The sequence below is a fragment of the Hypomesus transpacificus genome, chromosome 1 (genome assembly GCF_021917145.1).
Source record: "Hypomesus transpacificus isolate Combined female chromosome 1, fHypTra1, whole genome shotgun sequence".
NCBI lineage: Eukaryota > Metazoa > Chordata > Actinopteri > Osmeriformes > Osmeridae > Hypomesus > Hypomesus transpacificus.
The window spans coordinates 11,040,506-11,059,492 of record NC_061060.1 but is presented as its reverse complement, the minus strand read 5'-3'; the positions used below and the strand labels follow the sequence as shown (position 1 = coordinate 11,059,492).

Sequence of the window (18,987 nt, the reverse complement as noted above, 5' to 3'; positions counted from 1 at the left end):
CCGGCCCTGGTCCCAGAGAACACCTTGGCTTCCTCTGAGCTCCCCAGGTGGTTGTAACTGCAAATCACCACAGGCAATGGCATGATTTAAAAGGTGAAAGTTGAAGGCTGTATATTTGTCAATGACACCAAATATGGAAATGTTGTAGCCTACTTTCTTTCTTTTTTTCATTGATTTTTTATTTTAAATTTATTTTAAATAAAAATAAATCGTTCTGTGTGCACACAGTCAATAAACATTGACTGTATTTTAGGAATCTACATGGAAATATTTTTAGGAATGTCTTTTGACTTCGTTGAGGAATGGACTTCTATTGCCATCTAGTGGCATTTTGGCAATATTGACTGTTCGACTGATTGTTTTACTTTTTAATTAGCGTTGGTAGGAAGGGTTTTTAGACATATCTCCTAATTACATATTATGGACAGTTTATTTGTACATTTCTATATCCACACCACCTTATTGCCATTCCAGGACCATAGCCCTGCGGCCCTGCCCCCACCAACAAGGGAGAACGTGAGATAGCTAAGGGGCGGGCTTCCTCTTACTAGGATGACGGAATCACGTCGTTCTGAACATCAGAGAGAGCATCAAAGTGCGAGTTCATCATCTTTCACATCTAAGTTGTTTATACCTCTCGCTGGAGAAAGAGACTTTCGGGTCTCAGTTCCTGAATCAGTTCTGGTTCAGAGAGCATCACCGATAAAGCGCATCAGACAGCCCGACGCTGCCACAGAAGGCGTTAGCTTGTAACTTCATTACTGTAGTGTCGGGTTGGGGAGCTAACAGCACTGCTACGTTAGCTAGCTAGCTCTAGCTGTTGACGGCAACAGTAGGAGACGGCAAGGCGTTCTGTAGCATACATACTTGCTCGCCTGCTACAAGATTTGACCGCTTGGACGTTTTAAAGAAGAAAGTGAAATTCATTGTGTTCCAGTTCCTACATTGGAGTTCTGGTGGAACGACTGTACTTCGCCTCTATCTTCATGAACTGTCAATAGCACTAAAGGTGATGTTGTTAACCTAGTACCCAAGGTGCATGTTGGTCCTAGCTTCCCTCTAGCGTGCTAACACGGTACAATGTGTTGTTTGCTAACCCTAACTACTAGTTAGCTAACTGGCTAGCAGTTAATAGAAAGCTAACGTTAGCTCATGTTTTTGTTCGTGCCTGCATTCTCATTACTTTGCATGCACATATTTAATGTCTTTGTCTAAGCTGCTTGTTTGTTTCTGTCTAGTAGTGTGCTATTATAATTTGGTGTCTGGCTTTAAATTATGGTAGCTGTAACAATCTGACCACCCAGTTGTAATGTTGTCTAGGTCAGGGTTTCAAGGGACATAGCCTATCCATCTAGTAGCTGCATCATCATTAACCAAGCCATAGTAACAATACCATGCTAACATTAGCACTAGCTAGCTAGGTTGGCTAGCATGAGCTAGCGGGGTCTCTTTTATATGTATCGATAGTTATTATACGCCACAGCAAACCGACATGTTGATGAGACATGACAAGATGATATTTGACTTGCTCATTAGCTAGCGTCATACACATTTCAGTTCCATTTGAAAACGTTTCCAAATATAAATACAGTAGCTAACTTAAGTATTGATGACATGCCACGCTGCTGTGCTGTTATCGTCGTGTGTCACTATTGTGTCTGAAAGTTCCGAGATATGGTAAATGTCATCACTATCCACCCTAGCTACTGCTAGGTCTTAACCTAGTTGCCTATATCAAGAGTTACATCCCTTAATTTTGTTTTGTCATCTCTTTCCTCTATCTTACCATTGAGTGACTGTGCAAAAACTGTATCTTTTCCATTCTCATAGGCTTGTTGGTTCAAAGCGAGTGCGACTGCAGTTCAGGGTACATGCCTGTGTAGGGGCTGCTGGGCTGAGGGAGGCAGAGAGAGAGTAGCCTTCCCTGGGTGTGGGTGGACCTGCTGCCCCCCGCCCTGGCCATGATGGCCCCCCGGAGGAAGACCAGCAGGACCCAGTTGGCCGGGGGCGGCCAGGCAGACCCCCCCAGGCTGGAGGAGCCTAAAGACTACATCAATGAGTTGTCACACGAGGTCCTCTGCCACATATTCAGGTTGGTATTGGCTTTAGCCTTAGTGCTTTGGAAACCTGCGGTGCTCTGCCTCCCTCCCACCCTGTTTTTCTTCATTCCCCCTCCCTAACCATAAAGCCCGAAATCCCATAGCCGTACCCTTATAACTATATATTTCCCATTATAAATATTTATAACCCCACACCCGCCAATAGAGAGATCAATAACCCTATACCTTTTCATACAGGTACCTGCCCATGCAGGACATAATGTGCATGGAGTGCCTGTCCAGGAAGTTGAGGGAGGCGGTGACTCTCTACCTCAGGGTGGTCAAGGTTGTGGACCTGTGTGCCAGCCGCTGGTGGGAGTACATGCCCTCAGGTAGGCTCCTGGTTGTCACACTGCTAATGCCCTTTCTGCTGTGGCAGTTAACTACCATCCCTCAGCTAATGCCTAGTGTCGTTGCCCTCCGGTGGCCACTAGCTACGAGTGCTACCACTAGTACTCTTAAATGCTACATAGGCATGACTTGGTGTCTGCTGTGCATGTCAGGTTTCACAGACTCCAGCTTCCTGTTGCTGCTGAAGAAGATGCCTGACCTGGAGCAGCTTTATGGGCTGCATCCTCGTTACCTGGAGCGCCGCAGGGTCAGAGGTTACGAGGCATTCAGTATTCCTGGCGTCCTTGAGGCCCTTCAGGCCTGTCCTAACCTTCTGGTGCGTCCTGTGTGTGTGTGGGCGTGTGTGTTCAGATGAGCAGTAGTTGCGTGTGTATAGACCTGATGTTCCCCCTCACCTATCTCCAGGGTGTGGAGACATCTCACCTAGAGTTGGTGGAAGCCATTTGGAACTACATGCCCCAGGTGCACATCCTGGGAAAGTTCCGAAACCGCAACGGAGCCTTCCCCATCCCCCCCGAGAACAAGCTCACCATCCCCATCGCAGCCAAGATCCAAACCCTGCACCTTGTCGGTAAGTACACTGCTCCAACTTCCTTTCAGCTGTGGACTTAAGGATTGATTTTACAGATAGCGGAAGGTTCTATGGGTTTTGTTGGTTCCAAGTTGAGTGGTTGGTTTTAAGGTCAGTGCTTTGGGTCAAAGGCTGGTGGTGCTATGGGTCTAGTGACTGTAAGTTGTATATGTTCATGTCCTGAACCCCGATCTCCTCTCCCCCAGGGGTAAACGTTCCAGAAATCCCCTGTGTCTCCATGCTCAGACACCTTTACCTGAAGTGGGTGCGTCTTACGAAACCCCAGCCTTTTAAGGACTTCCTGTGCGTGAGCCTCAGGACATTTGTGATGAGGAACTGCGCCGGACCAACTAACTCCCTGAAGTACGTTCCCCTGGTAACGGGACTGGCCTCGGCCCGTAACCTGGAGCAGCTGGAGCTGGTGAGAGTCCCCTTCCTGGGGGGGCTGATACAGCATGTGGTCGAGGACTCCTGGAGGTCAGGTACGGAGGGGTGTGTGTGTGTGTTGTGTCTGTCTGTGTGTGTTATCTGTGTGTGTGCGTGTTATCTGTCTGTGTGTGTGTTGTATTGTGTGAGTCTTGTGCCTATCAGCTAGTCCCCTTACATCTGCATATCTCTGTGTTCCAGGAGGATTTCGTAATTTGCACACTATTGTATTTGGTGCTTGTAAGAACGCACTAGAAGTAGACCTGGGCTACCTCATCATCACTGCTGCACGCAGGTAAGGTCCCAGCAAACTACCAAATCATAATCACAACTAGAGGTGTCTCTGACCACAAAAAAAGCTCTGTGCTCTGTCAAAAGACAGGCAATTGCTCATTTTTCTGCAAGAGCCCTTCAACCTTTAGTACCAAATGAAGGAGCGTTTGAAAAGTGCAGTGGATGCAAAGCCTGAGCTGATTGTGTCTTTTTTCTCCAGGCTACATGAAGTGCGTATCCAGCCTTCCCTAACCAAAGATGGCGTCTTCTCTGCCCTGAAGATGGCCGAGCTGGAGTTTCCCCAGTTCGAGACGCTGCACCTTGGCTACGTTGACGAGTTCCTGCTGCAGTGTAAGCCTTCCTGACTGCCTTTTTCTCTCTCTCTCTGCCTTTCTCTCTCTGCCCCTCCCCCCTCTTTCTCTCTATATCTTCTTTATTCTCCCTCTGACAGGACAGGGCACTGGAGAATTGGTACATGCATAAGACCTAGAGGTTAAATGAGAAACTAATTGGCTGTGTGTGTGTGTTTCAGGTAAGATGAGTCACTCTGAGCTGGTGAAGTACGGCCTGGCTGACGTGATTGAGAACCCGGGCATCATCACAGACATCGGCATGAAGGCTGTCAACGAGGTTTTCTCTTCCATCAAATATCTGGTCATCTACAACTGCCCCCACCTGCACAACCCCCACACATGGATCACAGGTATACAACACTGGAACACACACTCACACACCAGCAAAACACTCAAACAGACAAACCCCAGTAACGCCCACCTGGTGCGTGATATTTTCTGTTTGTGTGGTTCCTCTGTAGACCACTCTCGGTGGAGCAGGCTCGTGGACCTGACTCTGGTACGTTGCCATGCCATCAAGCTGGAGTCGTTCAGCCAGTTCATCGAGCTGCTGCCCAGCCTGGAGTTCATCTCCCTGGACCAGATGTTCAGAGAACCACCTAAGGTAGGATTGGCCTTGAATACACAATCACCCAGCCTGGTCACACCTCACACACGACTGAGAGCATCTTAACCCCAGCATATTATACCCCTTTTCCACCAAGGCAGTTGAGTGCTGGTTCGGAGTCGGAGCCTATTTTTAAATCTGTTCTTTCTCTTTCGACACAAAAAGCACCAGCTCCGAATCAGGGAAAATGGTTCTTAAGTAGCACCAAAACATTGCTGGTCTAGAACTAAGAACCGTTTGCGTCAGGGACTGGGGATGGGGTTAGCGTGACCAACAAGACAAACAGAATCCTTTGACAGCCATTTCTATAAGGTTTTACTTTTCATAATTCAGCTAAACGGTACGTGTAAATCAGCATCTGAATAAAAAATGTGACGAGAAATGGGCAGTGTAGTCGCTGAAAATTTGGTTACTTTATTGATGAAACGGCTTGTAAATTTGTAAATTTTCTCTGACTTCGATAACCTAGCTAGCATCATAATCATATCAAATGAGTGAAATGACAAACACACATTTTGAATTTGTTTAGAACTTTTAGAAGTATGAGCCTATATTTAACACAAATGTAATACACAAGCACTATACAGCAAATGTTTATAAAATGTCTTGGTGATAGTGCCAGTGTTGTCATACTGCTGCGAATCCAGGGTATTGCCCAATAGCCAAGAAAACCCGCATCTCAATTTGTTCTCCATCCTCGGGGTCTTGCAAGACCGTTCTCGCAAGGATGCGTGTGGATCCTTTTGTGTTTGGCGCTGAAAGATGACACAAATACAGTGACATAATGACGTGGCTCTGTGGTGGCTCTCTAGCCCGTGGAAAAGCAAACCGGTTCTTAGAAGGCTCGCAAATTAAACCAGCTCCGAACCGGCTCTAGCACCAGCTCCCAACTGGTTCACGTTGGTGGAAAGGGGGTATTAGAGGCTCAGACATGAGTAGCGCTGTGTGTGTGTGTGTGTCCCTCAGGGATGTGCCCGTGTGGGTCTGAGCGCTGGGACAGGCATCGGGGTCTCCTCTGCGCTGGTCAGCAACCAGAACTCCAACAATGACAACGACAATAACAACAACAACAACCACCACCAGAACAACAACAACAACGAGGCTAACCTGCCCCCCCCGCCCCCCCCCTCCTCACAACCAGGAGGCCCCTCCTCCCCCCCGACAGCAGCACCATGCGGAAGGTAGGCTGCTAGAACATGCCTAAACCATACCAGCTGCTCAGAACAGGCTTAGAACATCCTACCAGCAGCTTAGAACGTACCAGCTGAACAGGCTTAACACATAGCAGCTGCTCATAAGAATTAACCGCTGGTTAAAGCTAGGTTGCTAACTGGGTTAGGATGCTATTACAACACAGTTGAAATCTGTGTGTTGCCACTGTGTTGCTGCAGAGCTGGCCGAGGTGAACGGGCTGGATGGAATGGAGGGGCTGGGCCAGGAGGACCTGCAGCCCGAGGCCAGGCCTCTCCGAGGTGCCGGGGCCGGGGAAGAGGCTGTGGAGATGGAGGCGAGGGCAGTGCGAGCGGAGGAGGTGGTGGTGGTGAGGGTGGAGGCCCCTGGGCCCAGCCAGCCCCCTGACCCTCAGCCGGACGAGGAGCAAGCAGGTAGGGACACACGACGTCAGACAGATGCACACAACTCACACTGGTTTGTGAAGGGGACAGCCTTTTAAAAATTGCGTCCAGGGTTATTCCGTCGCTCGCTGTCCTTTCTCACTGTCTTTTCTTCTCTGGCCTTTCTTCCTCACCCGTCTTTTTTTCGTTCTCTCTCTGTATTTCTCTCTCTCTTTCTCCCTCTCTCCACGATCCTCATCTCTCTCGCTCACGTTCACTCCCTCTCCATGGTCCTCTGGTTCTCTCTCTGCCCCAGGTCCTAGTGGGGTCCAGAGTGTTCTGAAGAAGCCCCCTGTGGTGATGTCAGACTCTGATAGCGAGGAGGAGGAGCCGGCTAATAGGCCACAGTCTTCTGCCTGTCCCACACCCATTCCCTGTCCCCAGCACCCCTACAGTGGGGGAGGGGCTACAGAGGCAGCCACGCCCACACCAACGGCCACACCCACGTGCAGGACAAGCACTGCTATTGGCCAGGACCCCCCAGCCCCCCCCAGCAGTGAGTGTTGCAGAGCAGATGAAGTGACAGGTAGTGTCTACAGCATGGCGTGTGTGTGCGGTACGTACCAATGTGTGTGTGTGGGTTGTTTGAGTGTGGGGTCTTGTTATGTGGTATCTGTGTGTGTATAGCTGCCATCTAAGTGTGTGTGTGTGTGTGTGTGTGTAGGTAAAGGGAAGACCCCCCTGCGCAGGCGAGGTCTTGCCCTCCAGGAGCCCAGCTGTGAGAAGGGCTGTCAGGTGACCAGTGACCAGATCAAGGCTGACATGAAAGCAGCCACTGAGCTGGGGGACAGGGGGGCAACGGGGACCTCCGCCGGGGGGGCCACCTGGAGCACCACTGGGGGGTCCGGAGCTGCCTCTGGGGGGTCCGGAGCCACTGGGTCTGGAGGTGGTGGCTCTGGAGCAGGAGAGGCTGGGGGGGCAGGCTCCACCACAGGAGGATGTGTGTGTTCTATACGCTGGAGAGAGGACTCAGCCAATCAGGAGGACAGAGGAGGGGCGGGGCCAGAGAGGGGAGAGGAAGGGCCTGGCAGGGGAGGGGCAGAGCCGGGGAGGGGAGGGGTGGGGCCTAGGAGAGGAGGGGCAGTGGAGGAGGAGAGGAGCGTGAGGGCGGGTTGCTACTGCAGCAGGGTTCGCTACAGCCCCGCCCCAGGGGCAAGGACTAGAGGCCAGCCTTGCCCCCCAGACCCTTCAGCCTCTCCTGGGGCAGCAGAGGGGGAAAGGGTCCCGACCAGGAACCCAGGGTGGCTGGATCCAGCAGAGGTGGCAGCAGGGGGCAGTCCAGCCAGAGGAGGGAGCGTGGCAGGGGGGCTGAGAGAGGGCACAGACGCTCCAGGCTCCAGGGGGGCCAGGGGAGAAGAGTCTGCCCAGGATAGGGGCCCCCGAGACGGCTTCCCCAGGAGGCCACTCACCCGAGCTCGGAGCCGACTGTCCTCAGTCCCCCTGGAGGCAGAGGCTGGTGAGACACTCCGTCTGTATAAGCTCTGAAAGGTTCTGTAATACTACTGATGATGATAATATAACTCATGTCGTCTGTTATGTTATTATGTGTGGTGGTTATGTCGATGTTGAACGGTGTTGGTTGATGGGTTTGTTTGTTGTTTAGATCTGTCCAGAGCCAAGCCCAGGGTCACGGTGAAGAGGAAACGGACAGCCGACAAATCCACCAGCACCTCAGACCCTGTCACTGAGGACGACCACGTACAGGTACACACACACTTTATACAGTTTGGGAGTCAGGTGGCTGAGTGGGTAGGGAATTGGGCTAATAATCAGAAGGTTGCCGGATCGATTCCCCGCCGTGCCAAATGATGTTGTGTCCTTGGGCAAGGCACTTCACCCTACTTGACTCGGGCGAATGTCCCTGTACTTACTGTAAGTCGCTCTGGATAAGAGCGTCTGCTAAATGACTAAATGTAAATGTAAATACAGGCACAGGCCCAAGTTTTGCTAGACCCTGATCGTGTGTGTGTGTTTCTCCCCAGGTGCTGAGTCTAAAGTCTAAGAACTTGGTTGGCATCACCCTCACCAACTGTGGCATCACGGACCTGGTGCTGAAGGACTGCCCCAAGATGATGTTTGTCCATGGTAGGTCTGCTCTACCCTGACACCGGCCATCGTAACACGCACACACACACACACCTTCATCATTTTTAACGCCGGCTCTTCACTTCAAAAAACACTATCACGAAGGCTCGCAGAGCGGTGTGTTTAAAGTGGGAGTCTCTCCACTCTCCTGAGATCTGCCCCTGTGTACCGTGCTCAGGATGTGTGTGTGTGTGTGTGTACTCTACCTCCTCCCCCAGCTACACGCTGCAGGGTCCTAAAGCACCTGCGTGTGGACAGCGCACCCATCGTCAACCGCCTGGACTTTGCCCAGTGTAAGAAGCTGGACATGGAGCAGGTCCTGGATCAGATCCTGCGCATGCCTCCGGAGAGGAACCGCATCATCTACATGCGCCCCATGCAGCAGGTCAGTCGGGATGATGTCATCCACCCGCGCCCGAGGCAGGAAGTCAGTCATGACAAGATACCTTCCCATTCCAGATAGTATTTAAATATCCCTAAAAGAGAAGTAACCTGAAAAAAGAATACAACTTATAAACGATGAGCATTTTTGTTTTATGTTCATGGTTGAATGTGTTGTGCGTGTGTGGAGTCTGTTGTCAGTGACTTGTGCGTCCTGTGCCCCAGATCGACTCCCTAGCCCTGGAGAGACAGCTGTTCCGGGGGCCCTACCCCTACCACATCGCCCTGGTCCACGAGTTCAGCAACCCCCCCAACGTACGCAACAAGGTCCGCATACGAAGCTGGATGGACACCATTGCCAACATCAGCCAGTAAGATCAACAGACGCGCATGTAGAAAAACAGACTCTCAGCCGCAATGGCCACCGTCCACCAGGAAGATATGTACACACACACACACACACACACAAGGTTTGAGTCCTGTTATTCCAAATCCAGCCAGTAGGTGGTGCTGGTTTCCTGCTCAGCGTCAAGCGTAGACAGCTTGTTGGCCCCGGAGTCATTGCTCCGGTCTCGGGAGTCTTCATACTTCCTTTCTGACTTCCTGTGTCTGTGTTACAACATACACACTCACACATATCGAAATACTAAACCCTGTGTGTGTCTGTTCGCCAGGGAGCTGATCAAGTATGAGTTGTTTCCCGAGGCGACGAGGACAGAGGAGGATGTGAGGAAGCATCCCAGCTATCCGTGGGGCCGGGACATCTACACTCTGGAGGGTGAGACAGGAAATCACCTCTGACATCATGGCATGCTCTTCCTGTTCTGCAGGAGATCCAATGATACTGGATGGCGCTTCTCTGCGGCAGCTTGTTGGCATTTCTGATGAGGTGTGTGTGTGTGTCCTTGTTAACAGGCGTGGTAGACGGAGCTCCCTACTCCATGATTACAGACTTCCCCTGGCTGAGGACCCTGAGGACAGCAGACCCCAATAGCTACGCCCGCTATGACTTTGAGGATGATGAGAGCAGTGAGTCACCTAGCTACGCCCTCCCACACACACACACACACCTACCTGAGCAGACAGAGGAACGCACCTCTCCCGTGTAAACCCTCGTCCTTTTCCCCTTGCCACACATCCATGTGACACGCCGGTCTCCCCCCCCCCCCCCCCCCCCCAGCCACCATCTACGCCCCCCGCAGGAAGGGCCAGCTGTCAGCCGACATCTGCATGGAGACCATCGGGGAGGAGATCTCGGAGCGGCGGCAGGCGCGGCGCGGGGTCTTCCAGAGGGTGGTGGTGGTCTTCATCCACTACTGCGATGTCAGGGGGGAGCCCGTGGACGACGACTACATCTAGACCTGTCCCACCCCCTCTACCTCCCCTCCACCTCTGACTGTTACTCCACCGATAGACTGCGCTGTGAGGCGGGGGGGTGGGTGGGGGTCTCTAGTTGCCTTGTTTTTGTATTAGCTGACCTGACTTTGAAGGAGAGGTGAGTGGGGAGAGAGATGGTTGACTGGTGGTGTGTGTGTCTGTGTGCGTCTGTGTGACTGAGTGCTGGGTTCTGTCAAACAGCTGCTCCCCCTCTCTGTCCTCCACCACTACTGCTGCTCGGTGTGTGTGTGCGTGCGTGAGAGAGACAGAGAGAGAGGGGGGTAGACCGAGAGAGAGAGAGGGGGGGGGGGGGGGGGGGGTGAGTCCACTGCCAGTGGCCTACCAATAACTGTCCCCCAGACCCAGGTCGCTGACAAACAAACAAACAAGACGCTTGTTGATTACCTCAGAGCTGGCACTTCTGGTACAGATTGGACTGGGTCAACTGAAAGCAAGTGCGCCAGGAGTGTGTGACAGTGTTTGTAAGAGTATTTCACCCCAGGTTTTCCGACCCCCCCCCCCCCCCCCCCCCCTCCCCTCCACCATGATAGAAGTGTCCTTTGTCTGCTCTGAGACACAAAACAATTTGGTCTTAGTTCTCCACATCTGATTTGTTGTGTTATTTATTTTCTTTTAAGTTTTCCCGTTGTTGTGTATGCGCGTGTGCATGAGTGGTATATTGTTTCAGAGCTTGTGTGGTGATTGTGTTGGTATAGTATGTGTGTCACAATTATGCTAACCCAGGAAGAAGAAACCAATGAATAGAATAAAGAATGAGCCTGATAGACGATGGCTGCCCAGCAGAGCAGAGAAGCCCTTCTGGATCTATGGGGTGGACCAGTAGCTTCACAGTCTGACTGAAGCAGAGGACTAATCCGACCCGGATCCTTGTACCGTAAGAGTTTGCTGATGTTCAGACAAGCCAATTAGCTCTATTGTGCCAGGCAAGATCAATTGAGCACAGATACGTATTTCAAGTCATTTCATGTAGTGTTTTGACCCAGGTTTGGTGGAGTGGCTTTGTGGAGGAGGCCAAGTGGGGATGTTAAAGAGTTCTCCCTTCTGTAAGAGCCTGTTCAAATCTCTACACCACGTCTCTAATCGTGTCCTGACTGGGCGTCCGATCTTGGACGACTCTTTCCTGCTTGACTAGGATTTAGTTCCAACAGACAAGGAGACGGTGAACCTGTAAAGAGAACATGCAGGGATCACACATGCGGTCCTTAGGAAACTGCTGCTACAGTGGGAGTGGACCTGGAGCTAGGATGCTGTAGAAATGGTGGCCATGTCTGCCGTTTGTGACTTCTGACGATTCCTTCTGTATCCTGTCCTTAATGAGAGACAGGAAGTAAGAGGTGGCGTAGGCATCAGGTCTCTGGTGGGGTTGCTGAATCAGTATATTGTGTCATATTGTGACTGTCATCATGGAGGCTTGTATGAAGCCCAATGGAGTTTCGGACCAACAGAGGTATGATGATGATGATGCTAATTAAGATGGGGGATAATGACGTTGAAGCTGGCCCCATGTTTGCTGCTGCTGTGTGTGTGCGTAAACGCGCGTGTGTGTGTGTGTGTGTGGTATAGGTGCCTCCCCCCTCCCAGGCCGTGCTCATAGCTCTGGCCATGTCTCCTCTCTGTACAGACCCCGTCCAGCTGGTCAGGCAGGACACGGCCCTGTGTACAGACATCCCTGTGTCTCGTTGATCTTCCAAGATTTGTTTTATATGTTTATATAAAAAAAAAAAAACTATTTCACATAATAAAAAGGGAAAACGGAATCAAATGTACTGCGTCTGGGTTATTGTGTTTGTGTGGTTTGTCCTTCTGAGATCTCATTTTTTCCCATCCGAGATTTGGTTCCTTTCCACCCAGAAGGCCAATCAGATGACTAGTCTGTGTATTGGTTTGAACTGGGATGAAGGTAGAAGAAAGGGAGCTCTGAATGACACACTCAGGAGAGTCAGATTTAAACATCTCAGACCATCCATAAGCCTCTCAACAGGAGAGAAGACAGACTCAAACATGCCCCTCCTTTTCCTCATCTACTTTCCTCTTCTTCCTGCCCCCATCTTCACTTCTGCCTCTCATCCTCCCCCAACCCCTCCTCTTGCTTCACTACTTATATCATCCTCCTCTCACCCCCACCCGCCTCGGGCATATCTATTTTCTCCATGTCTTCCTGCACCCCCCCCCCCCCCCCCCCCCCCCCCCCTCCCCTCCATGTTTTCAACCAGGCAGCGTGAGCAGGTCTGGACTCTCTCCTGTCTGGGTGTTTATCTCCTGTGACACACGTGAGGTGTGCCATATCCCTGAGCCGTCTCCTTCGTCTTGTTTAAGCAGGAAGACGGGAGAGATTTGTGGAGGTAGTCCCAGCACATCTCATACACTAGCTCACTTGGTTATACACGCACTAACACATATTGCTGTCTTCCTGGGACCTGTGGTGTGTCTTGGTGATGAAGCTGTGTCATCTTCAGATGCTCCTATCCTCCAGGAACAGGAAATACATAACCCTGTAATACGCTCAAACTGGAAGTTTGTGCCAGTAAGTCATCCTCGTACATCAGCTGATTTACTGGAGGAGCTCTGAGAAAGACACATTCTCTTCCTGATTCCTGATCTGGTTTTCTGATTGGCTCCCGCGTTAAAGGGCCTCTGTGTGCCAGTCATAACGTAAACATGGTCGTCAAGGTTGTTGACGCCTTGGAGATGCAGACAGCAAACCCTCCAAACAGGTTTCTTCTCTCGCTGTTCACGCTAAAATTACCAAAAGAGGCAAGTTATGTCCCCTTCAGAGTAGCTGGAGCTAAACTAAACCTGGAAGAGACAAAGAGAGAGGGAGAAGGGTGAGAGAGGAATAGAGCTGGTTGCACTTTGGCTTCTAGAGGAAGGAATCTAGGGTCTAGATAGAACAGATATCAGTGTTTGCACTAATATCTCTATTCTTTGCACGCGTGTGACTCTTTAAATTCCTCACTGTCAATATTTTTCTTCCTTCATCTTTAACTCTCCAACACAACTTGTGGACCCTCTCGCTTTTTTCATGTCATGAAATGAGTCTGCAGGGTAACAGCCTCTTGTGTCTCCCTTTGGAAGTGCTGGGTTTGTTCCCACAGATAAATTGTGTCTTTCTCCTGAGGGCTGATAGATCTAGCCTTATAAGGACCTTGTCCTGCCACCTCTGTCTGTCAGTCCTAGACCTGTCTCTCAACGTCAGCCTGCCTGTGTCCTGCCTGAACGCCTGTCTATCTGTCCCCATGAGCCCATCTGTCCTCCACCCACACACCCACCTCTTCTTCAGCTCCTCTACAGCCTCCCCTCCTTTTGGTGTCCGGATCTCCTTTGGGATTCTGTCACCCCCTTCCTCCCCCTTTGACTCCACTGAGGAGAGATAAACCTGGAGAATCGCATTGGATGCAAGACGGACCAGGGATCTGTAGTCTTCTGGCTGAACTCTGCCTGAAATGGAGCTCAAACTACACAATCAAACTCACTGTAGTTGGGTCTTAACAGCAATATAAAGGATTTTGTGAAGTGCCTTGGCCAAAGCCCTGCAGCTCTGATGAAAACGCTTACTGGGGTTGGCTCTGACCAAGATCACGAGGGTCTTTGCTCTTTATATATGTTATGGAATATTTTCGAATAAGAATGTTTAGAAGCCATCTTGCATCACTCACTAACGGTGACTCTCTCTCTGATGTAGGAAGGTAGGGTGTCAGGGGGAGGGGAGGCAGGGAGTGGAGAGGAACATGGACATTCTCCTCAATTTCATAACAGTTATCGAGGTTGCATTGGTTCCTCTGAGATGGAGCGGTCTAGAAAGTGTGATTGTGTGATAAAAAAAGGTGTGTCTACGTTTGGAGAAAATGTCCACATGAAACATTTAGATTTTGTTGTTTCATGTTGAAATGATCTCCAGAACTTTACACAAATTGTATTTAAAGATAGTAGTACATGCATACATATAATTCATGCACATTTATACACATGATGTTCAAACATCGGTCTGTAAGTCCATGTGAGGAAAAGAGGTCCACATGCATGAGAGAGGAGGGGAGACTTCTGATGCTCTTCATGAAGACGTTTTCATGTTAAAACCATTCTATTAAATCCATCCTTTTTGTCCTTGTTGAGTGGAGGGGAGCAGAGGAGAGGAGGGGCTGCCAAGGCGTGAGTCTGTGGTTGGCTGGTCTGGTTAATGGCCCCTGTCTCTCCTGATGTAAACACACTCTCTACTCCAAACATTGCCTTTTTAAGGCCTGGGAGGGAGAGGATGAGTGGAAGGGAGGCGAAGGGGAGGAGTGGGGTGAGAGGGTTGACCTAGACTAGCTCCGAAGTTCACTTAACTAATAAAGACCCTCTATCCCCCTTATGTATGTGGAAAGGAGGGGCTTCCCTGAATGAGTGACATTTCCCAGACCCCCCAGCAGACCTCTGGAGACCAATTTTTTCTATCTCTCTGACCTCGCAGCTGGACCCGGCAAGGAGAAATCCTCTCTGTATGTGTGTGTGTGTGTGGGTGTATGTGTGTGAGAGAGAGAGAAACAAGGTCAAGGCTTTGGCCTGAGTAGTTAGTTGTGTGAGTCAGTGAGTCAGGACATGAGGACAACAACAGACGTTGACAGAACCACAGACACTACAAACATGACACAACGACACAAATGATACACTGAAAGACATTAGACTGTATTGTAACCCTCTTTATCATATTTCTGTCTATCCTCCCTCTTCTCTGTGTCACTCTCTCTGGTAATATTGCTCTCAACTGTTTCATTCCTTTCTTTCTGTACTGTCAATCCTTCTCCATCTCTTTCTGTCAATCTCTCTCTCGCCTCCATCTCTCTTTTATTTAATTTTTTACTTTCTTTCACTCTCGTTCTTTGTTTTTCCCACTCATACTCTCTCAGCCACAGGAAGAAAAACATTTTCTCCGCGACCAATTAGTTTGATGAGCTGATTCCTTGGCTTTTCTCACTTCCTGTTGCGCCCCCCACAAACACTCCCCCCTGGAATGTTTCTCTGCAGTAGTGCAGTAGTCTCAGTGTCCAACACGGACCAGTCTGTCTGCCTATTATGTTAACCCTGTGGGAATCGAACCCCACCACCAAGCTTCTTGGCCTTGCCGGTGAAGCTTTCCTGGACATTAGACCAATAGGACATCCTTGTGGACACTTGTGATGCTGCTTCCTGTTCCGGGTCGGTGGCAGGGTCATGGGGTCTCTCCTGCTGTGTGAGTGAAACAGCCTGACAGGGGGGTCACAGTGTCTATGCATGTATGTGTACATACAGTATGCATCCTTGTGTGTTCATGTGTATTTGAGAGGGATTCTTATGCCGGAAAGACAGTCGGTAAGACTTTTTTCTCAATGGTTCCGCTTACCAAGCAAGCAAAACTCTCTTTCCTCTCCGTTTTCCCTGTTCTGTCCTCTCGTTTTTGCTCCCCTCGTAGCCTCCCTCTCTTCTTTTGCTCTCCCCCCCGCTTTCCCCTCCCCTCTCTCCTCCTCCTCCCCCCTCTCTCAAAGCTCTGTCTGCAGCCAGAGGTTTGCCCATATGGGGCAGTAAGATCTTAAGAGTGGAAGTCCATTACAGCAAGTAGCGTCAGAATGTGTGTGTGGCTGTGCGTGTGTCAGTGTGTATTTGTGTGCGCGTTTGAATGTGTCTGCATCCGTGTGTATTTGTGTGCAAACGTGTGTCCTCGCGCCTGTGTGTAAATGCATGTCTGCGTGTGTATTTGTGTGTGTAGTCTTTGCCGTTCCCAGGCAGGCAGCCCTCTCCCTGTAATGGATTCCACATGGACCTCGGGTGAGGCGGCCAAGGCTCCTGCACGCGCAGAAATCTCCAAATTTAGAAGAAATATGAAAATGGTCAAATGCTGCCTCCTTTGCAGGGGAAACAAGCCCTGCCCCCCCATCCAACACCCTGCCCCTCCCCCATCCCTCTCCCCAGACGCCACAGGTCACAGCAGAGGTCATGGGGGGCCCTGATGCTAGCCAATCGTGAAGCCAGAGGGGCGTTATCAGGCTGCAGACCCGCCTTTTGTGGTCTTATAAGGTAACAGACGTGTGTGTGGTTCTCAGGCCGGCCCCACTTCATAAGGCAGTCTGGAGTCTGGAGGAACCTCGAATACTGGCTCTCTCCCTCTCTCTCCCTTTCTTTCTACCTTTCCCTCTGTCTGTTTTTGTCTTTATCTCTCTGTACCTCTCACCCGTTCCTGTCCACCCAGACCTCCAGGCCTCCTCCAGCAGACCTCATCCTTCCTGGGCAGGAACGGAGGCGAGGACCAGGCCAGGACCAGGACTAGGACCAGAGAGACCCCAGCACTCAGGTAAGACTACTCTCAGCTGGTTTCTTTGCTGTTTTGGGTGATGTGGTGATCTGATGTCTCTGCTGGGGTTGTCGATGTGTGCGTGTAGTGGTCTCACTCAGTGACACAGAAGTTCCAACAGTCGTCTCCATGGAGATGCCCACTCATCAGCCAGCGGTGATTGATTAGTGTACGGCTGTACCCTGGGGAGAGGAGGGGGAGGCAGGCAGACAGACAGCAGGGAATGGGGCAGGGTCCCAGGTCAACGTACAGGTCTACCCCCCTCCCTCCCCCCTCGGGGGTCAGGGGGTCTTTGTCTGGCTGACACACACCTGCGACACGCCAGACGTGCCAGACAGAGAGCAGGGTGGGTGGGGCCAATGGGTACTGTAGTCACTTTTGAAGCAGTGATGTGGATGAAAAGGCTGGTGTTGGCCTTTTTTATCAGACTAAACAGATGGATAGATGTCAGGTAAGAGACATCAGAGGGGCAAGGAAGATGGATTGAAGCTATAGCAGATGTATCCAGCTGGGTGTCCCAGGGTCTGGAAGGACATGCTTATGTGGTGATGCCACACACACATACAAACACAAACATACCTTGTTGAACTATACATAGAATCCTGTGCTCCTCATCCCGAGATGTGAGTCAGAAGACGTTGTAGAGCTGAAGTGCCAAATGGCGTGTAGACCTCAACTGTGATGAAAGGATGGATGGGAGGACGGAATGATGGACAGATGAAGAAACGGAAAGATGGAAGAATTGCATGGACAGTTCAATTAAATTGTGGATGATAGAGCGATGACAGGAAATGTTGTGTTTGTTCGGAGAGGTTCGGGGCCTGTGTGTGTATCGTGTTGTGTGTGTGCGTGTGTTTGTAACTGAGGATGGATTCCCATGACCCTCGAGTGGCCCTCAGTCTCTAGCCTGTCCCCCTGCGTCACTCCGACCTCTCCCTCCCAGCATCTCTACCCCCCCAGGCCCAGGGGACCCCCGTTCCCAGGGTCACTTTCACATGAACACCAGAAGGGTGGGGGGATGGGGGGCACTCCTCAGGGACTGGCCAGAGGCGTCTGTTCACATGGCTAAAGGAGGAGAGGCTTCATATGGGCTCTGTTGGACACACAAACACACAACAGCACAAACATATATACCCACTCTACACAGACAAACACACACATTTAGATTTGCCTGTACACACACACACACACACACAGGTTAAGTTTGTGTGTCTTTAGATGCTGATAGTAGCAGGATCTTCAACCCTGTTTTCCCTAACTGACATTCCAGATCCTATCCCTCTGCATTCTGAGAATATTTCAGGAGTTGTGTCACTTCCTCTCTGGCTAGTAAACTCCTCCTCCCCTCCCTGTGCTGATGCTGGAGAAAACGGAAAGGTGTCCTTACATATTATATTTTCTGACAAGCGCAAACATACACACATACTGTTTGTACAGTTATTTTGATAAAAGTGTCTGCTAAATGAAGTTCTCCCGCCCCACCCAGAGGTGATTGATCCAGAAGGGGCCCAGTAGGCAGTAATGTCTACAGTAAGTGGACAGGTCATGTGAGACAGAACAATAACTGGCAGCGGCTCTGTACAGTGGCCACGTCATTAGTGTTGAGGTTTGGGGTGTTTAGGTTGGAGTGTTGAGTGTGTTCTGTTTAGGTGAAGCGCTGTGGCGCTATGTCTGTTGCCCGGCACCCTGGCCCTGATTGGTGATGTGTGACCTTCATCCTCATCATCCTCATCCTCCTGTATGGACGCTGGTGACACTTTTCTCTCTGATCTCTTTCCTGAGGCTTACTGAATCACAACCCCCTCAGCCTTAGCACCCTCCTGTCATACCTATGTCTTTCAAACCCACAGAGATGAAAAGAGAGAAAACAGAGAAAGAGAAGAAGGGTACATTTAGTTTTTTTTTTTATCAGGGTAGAGGAGAGGGAGCCCCCCCACCCCCAGTTTCCCCCCCCCCCCCTTTGCCCCCACACTGGCGCTTCCTGTCCTGGAGATTTAGGGAGATGGGAGAAATGAGAGCCAACCATATATGGTAATGTTTGGGCATGCGGCAGGGTTGTTATCAGGAGAAGCTTGTGTCTGTCTAAACACTCTGACCAGAGCTGAGGAGGTGAGGCTCTGCTACATGCTGGAGCACTTCACTGGCACACACACACACACACACTCAGGCACACACACACAGGCACACACACACAGGCATGGACAAATGAGTGCTTTACAGACACAAACAGTGTGAGCAGGTGGTGATGTCTTTTTCAGCTTGTCTTTCTCAAGTGAGACTTTCCTGGCTGTTTGAGCAGAAGAGTTAAGAGGATGAGGGTAAGGGTGATGGCGGGGGGGCGCAACCATGTTTCGGACCCCGCAGGCCCAATCAGGAATCAGAACCACAACAGAGCCACCTCTGACAGGCTTCTGGCTGTCTCAGCCTGAGCAGAGTTGAAGTCTTGGTAGAAGGGACTTCCTTACCTGGGCTGCCCGTCAGAGTGTCTGTGAGGCTGCAGGAGGGTGCTGACATCTCTGGGTTTCC

At 50.7% G+C, this 18,987-nt stretch overlaps 1 protein-coding gene and 1 long non-coding RNA gene across 2 annotated transcripts in view; both read left to right on the top strand.

The window, feature by feature from the left end:
* Positions 1-560: 560 nt before the first annotated feature.
* Positions 561-11,910, top strand: fbxo38 (F-box protein 38). The gene is made up of 23 exons (XM_047024635.1): positions 561-1,009; positions 1,831-2,092; positions 2,298-2,431; positions 2,603-2,766; positions 2,856-3,021; positions 3,228-3,503; positions 3,649-3,742; positions 3,941-4,071; positions 4,253-4,423; positions 4,535-4,677; positions 5,647-5,784; positions 5,822-5,861; positions 6,072-6,284; positions 6,550-6,849; positions 6,958-7,301; positions 7,356-7,749; positions 7,897-7,997; positions 8,276-8,378; positions 8,597-8,763; positions 8,985-9,130; positions 9,434-9,537; positions 9,675-9,788; positions 9,940-11,910. Exons 2-23 carry the CDS (start codon positions 1,962-1,964, stop codon positions 10,116-10,118), a joined length of 3,753 nt encoding a protein of 1,250 aa, XP_046880591.1. The 5' UTR covers positions 561-1,009; positions 1,831-1,961; the 3' UTR covers positions 10,119-11,910.
* Positions 11,911-16,213: 4,303 nt separating this feature from the next.
* The window catches only part of LOC124466757, a 9,648-nt gene continuing 6,874 nt past the window's right edge, over positions 16,214-18,987 (top strand). Inside the window, exon 1 of the long non-coding RNA XR_006955988.1 lies at positions 16,214-16,461. This is a non-coding gene — a long non-coding RNA (uncharacterized LOC124466757). The remainder of the gene's footprint in view (positions 16,462-18,987) is intronic.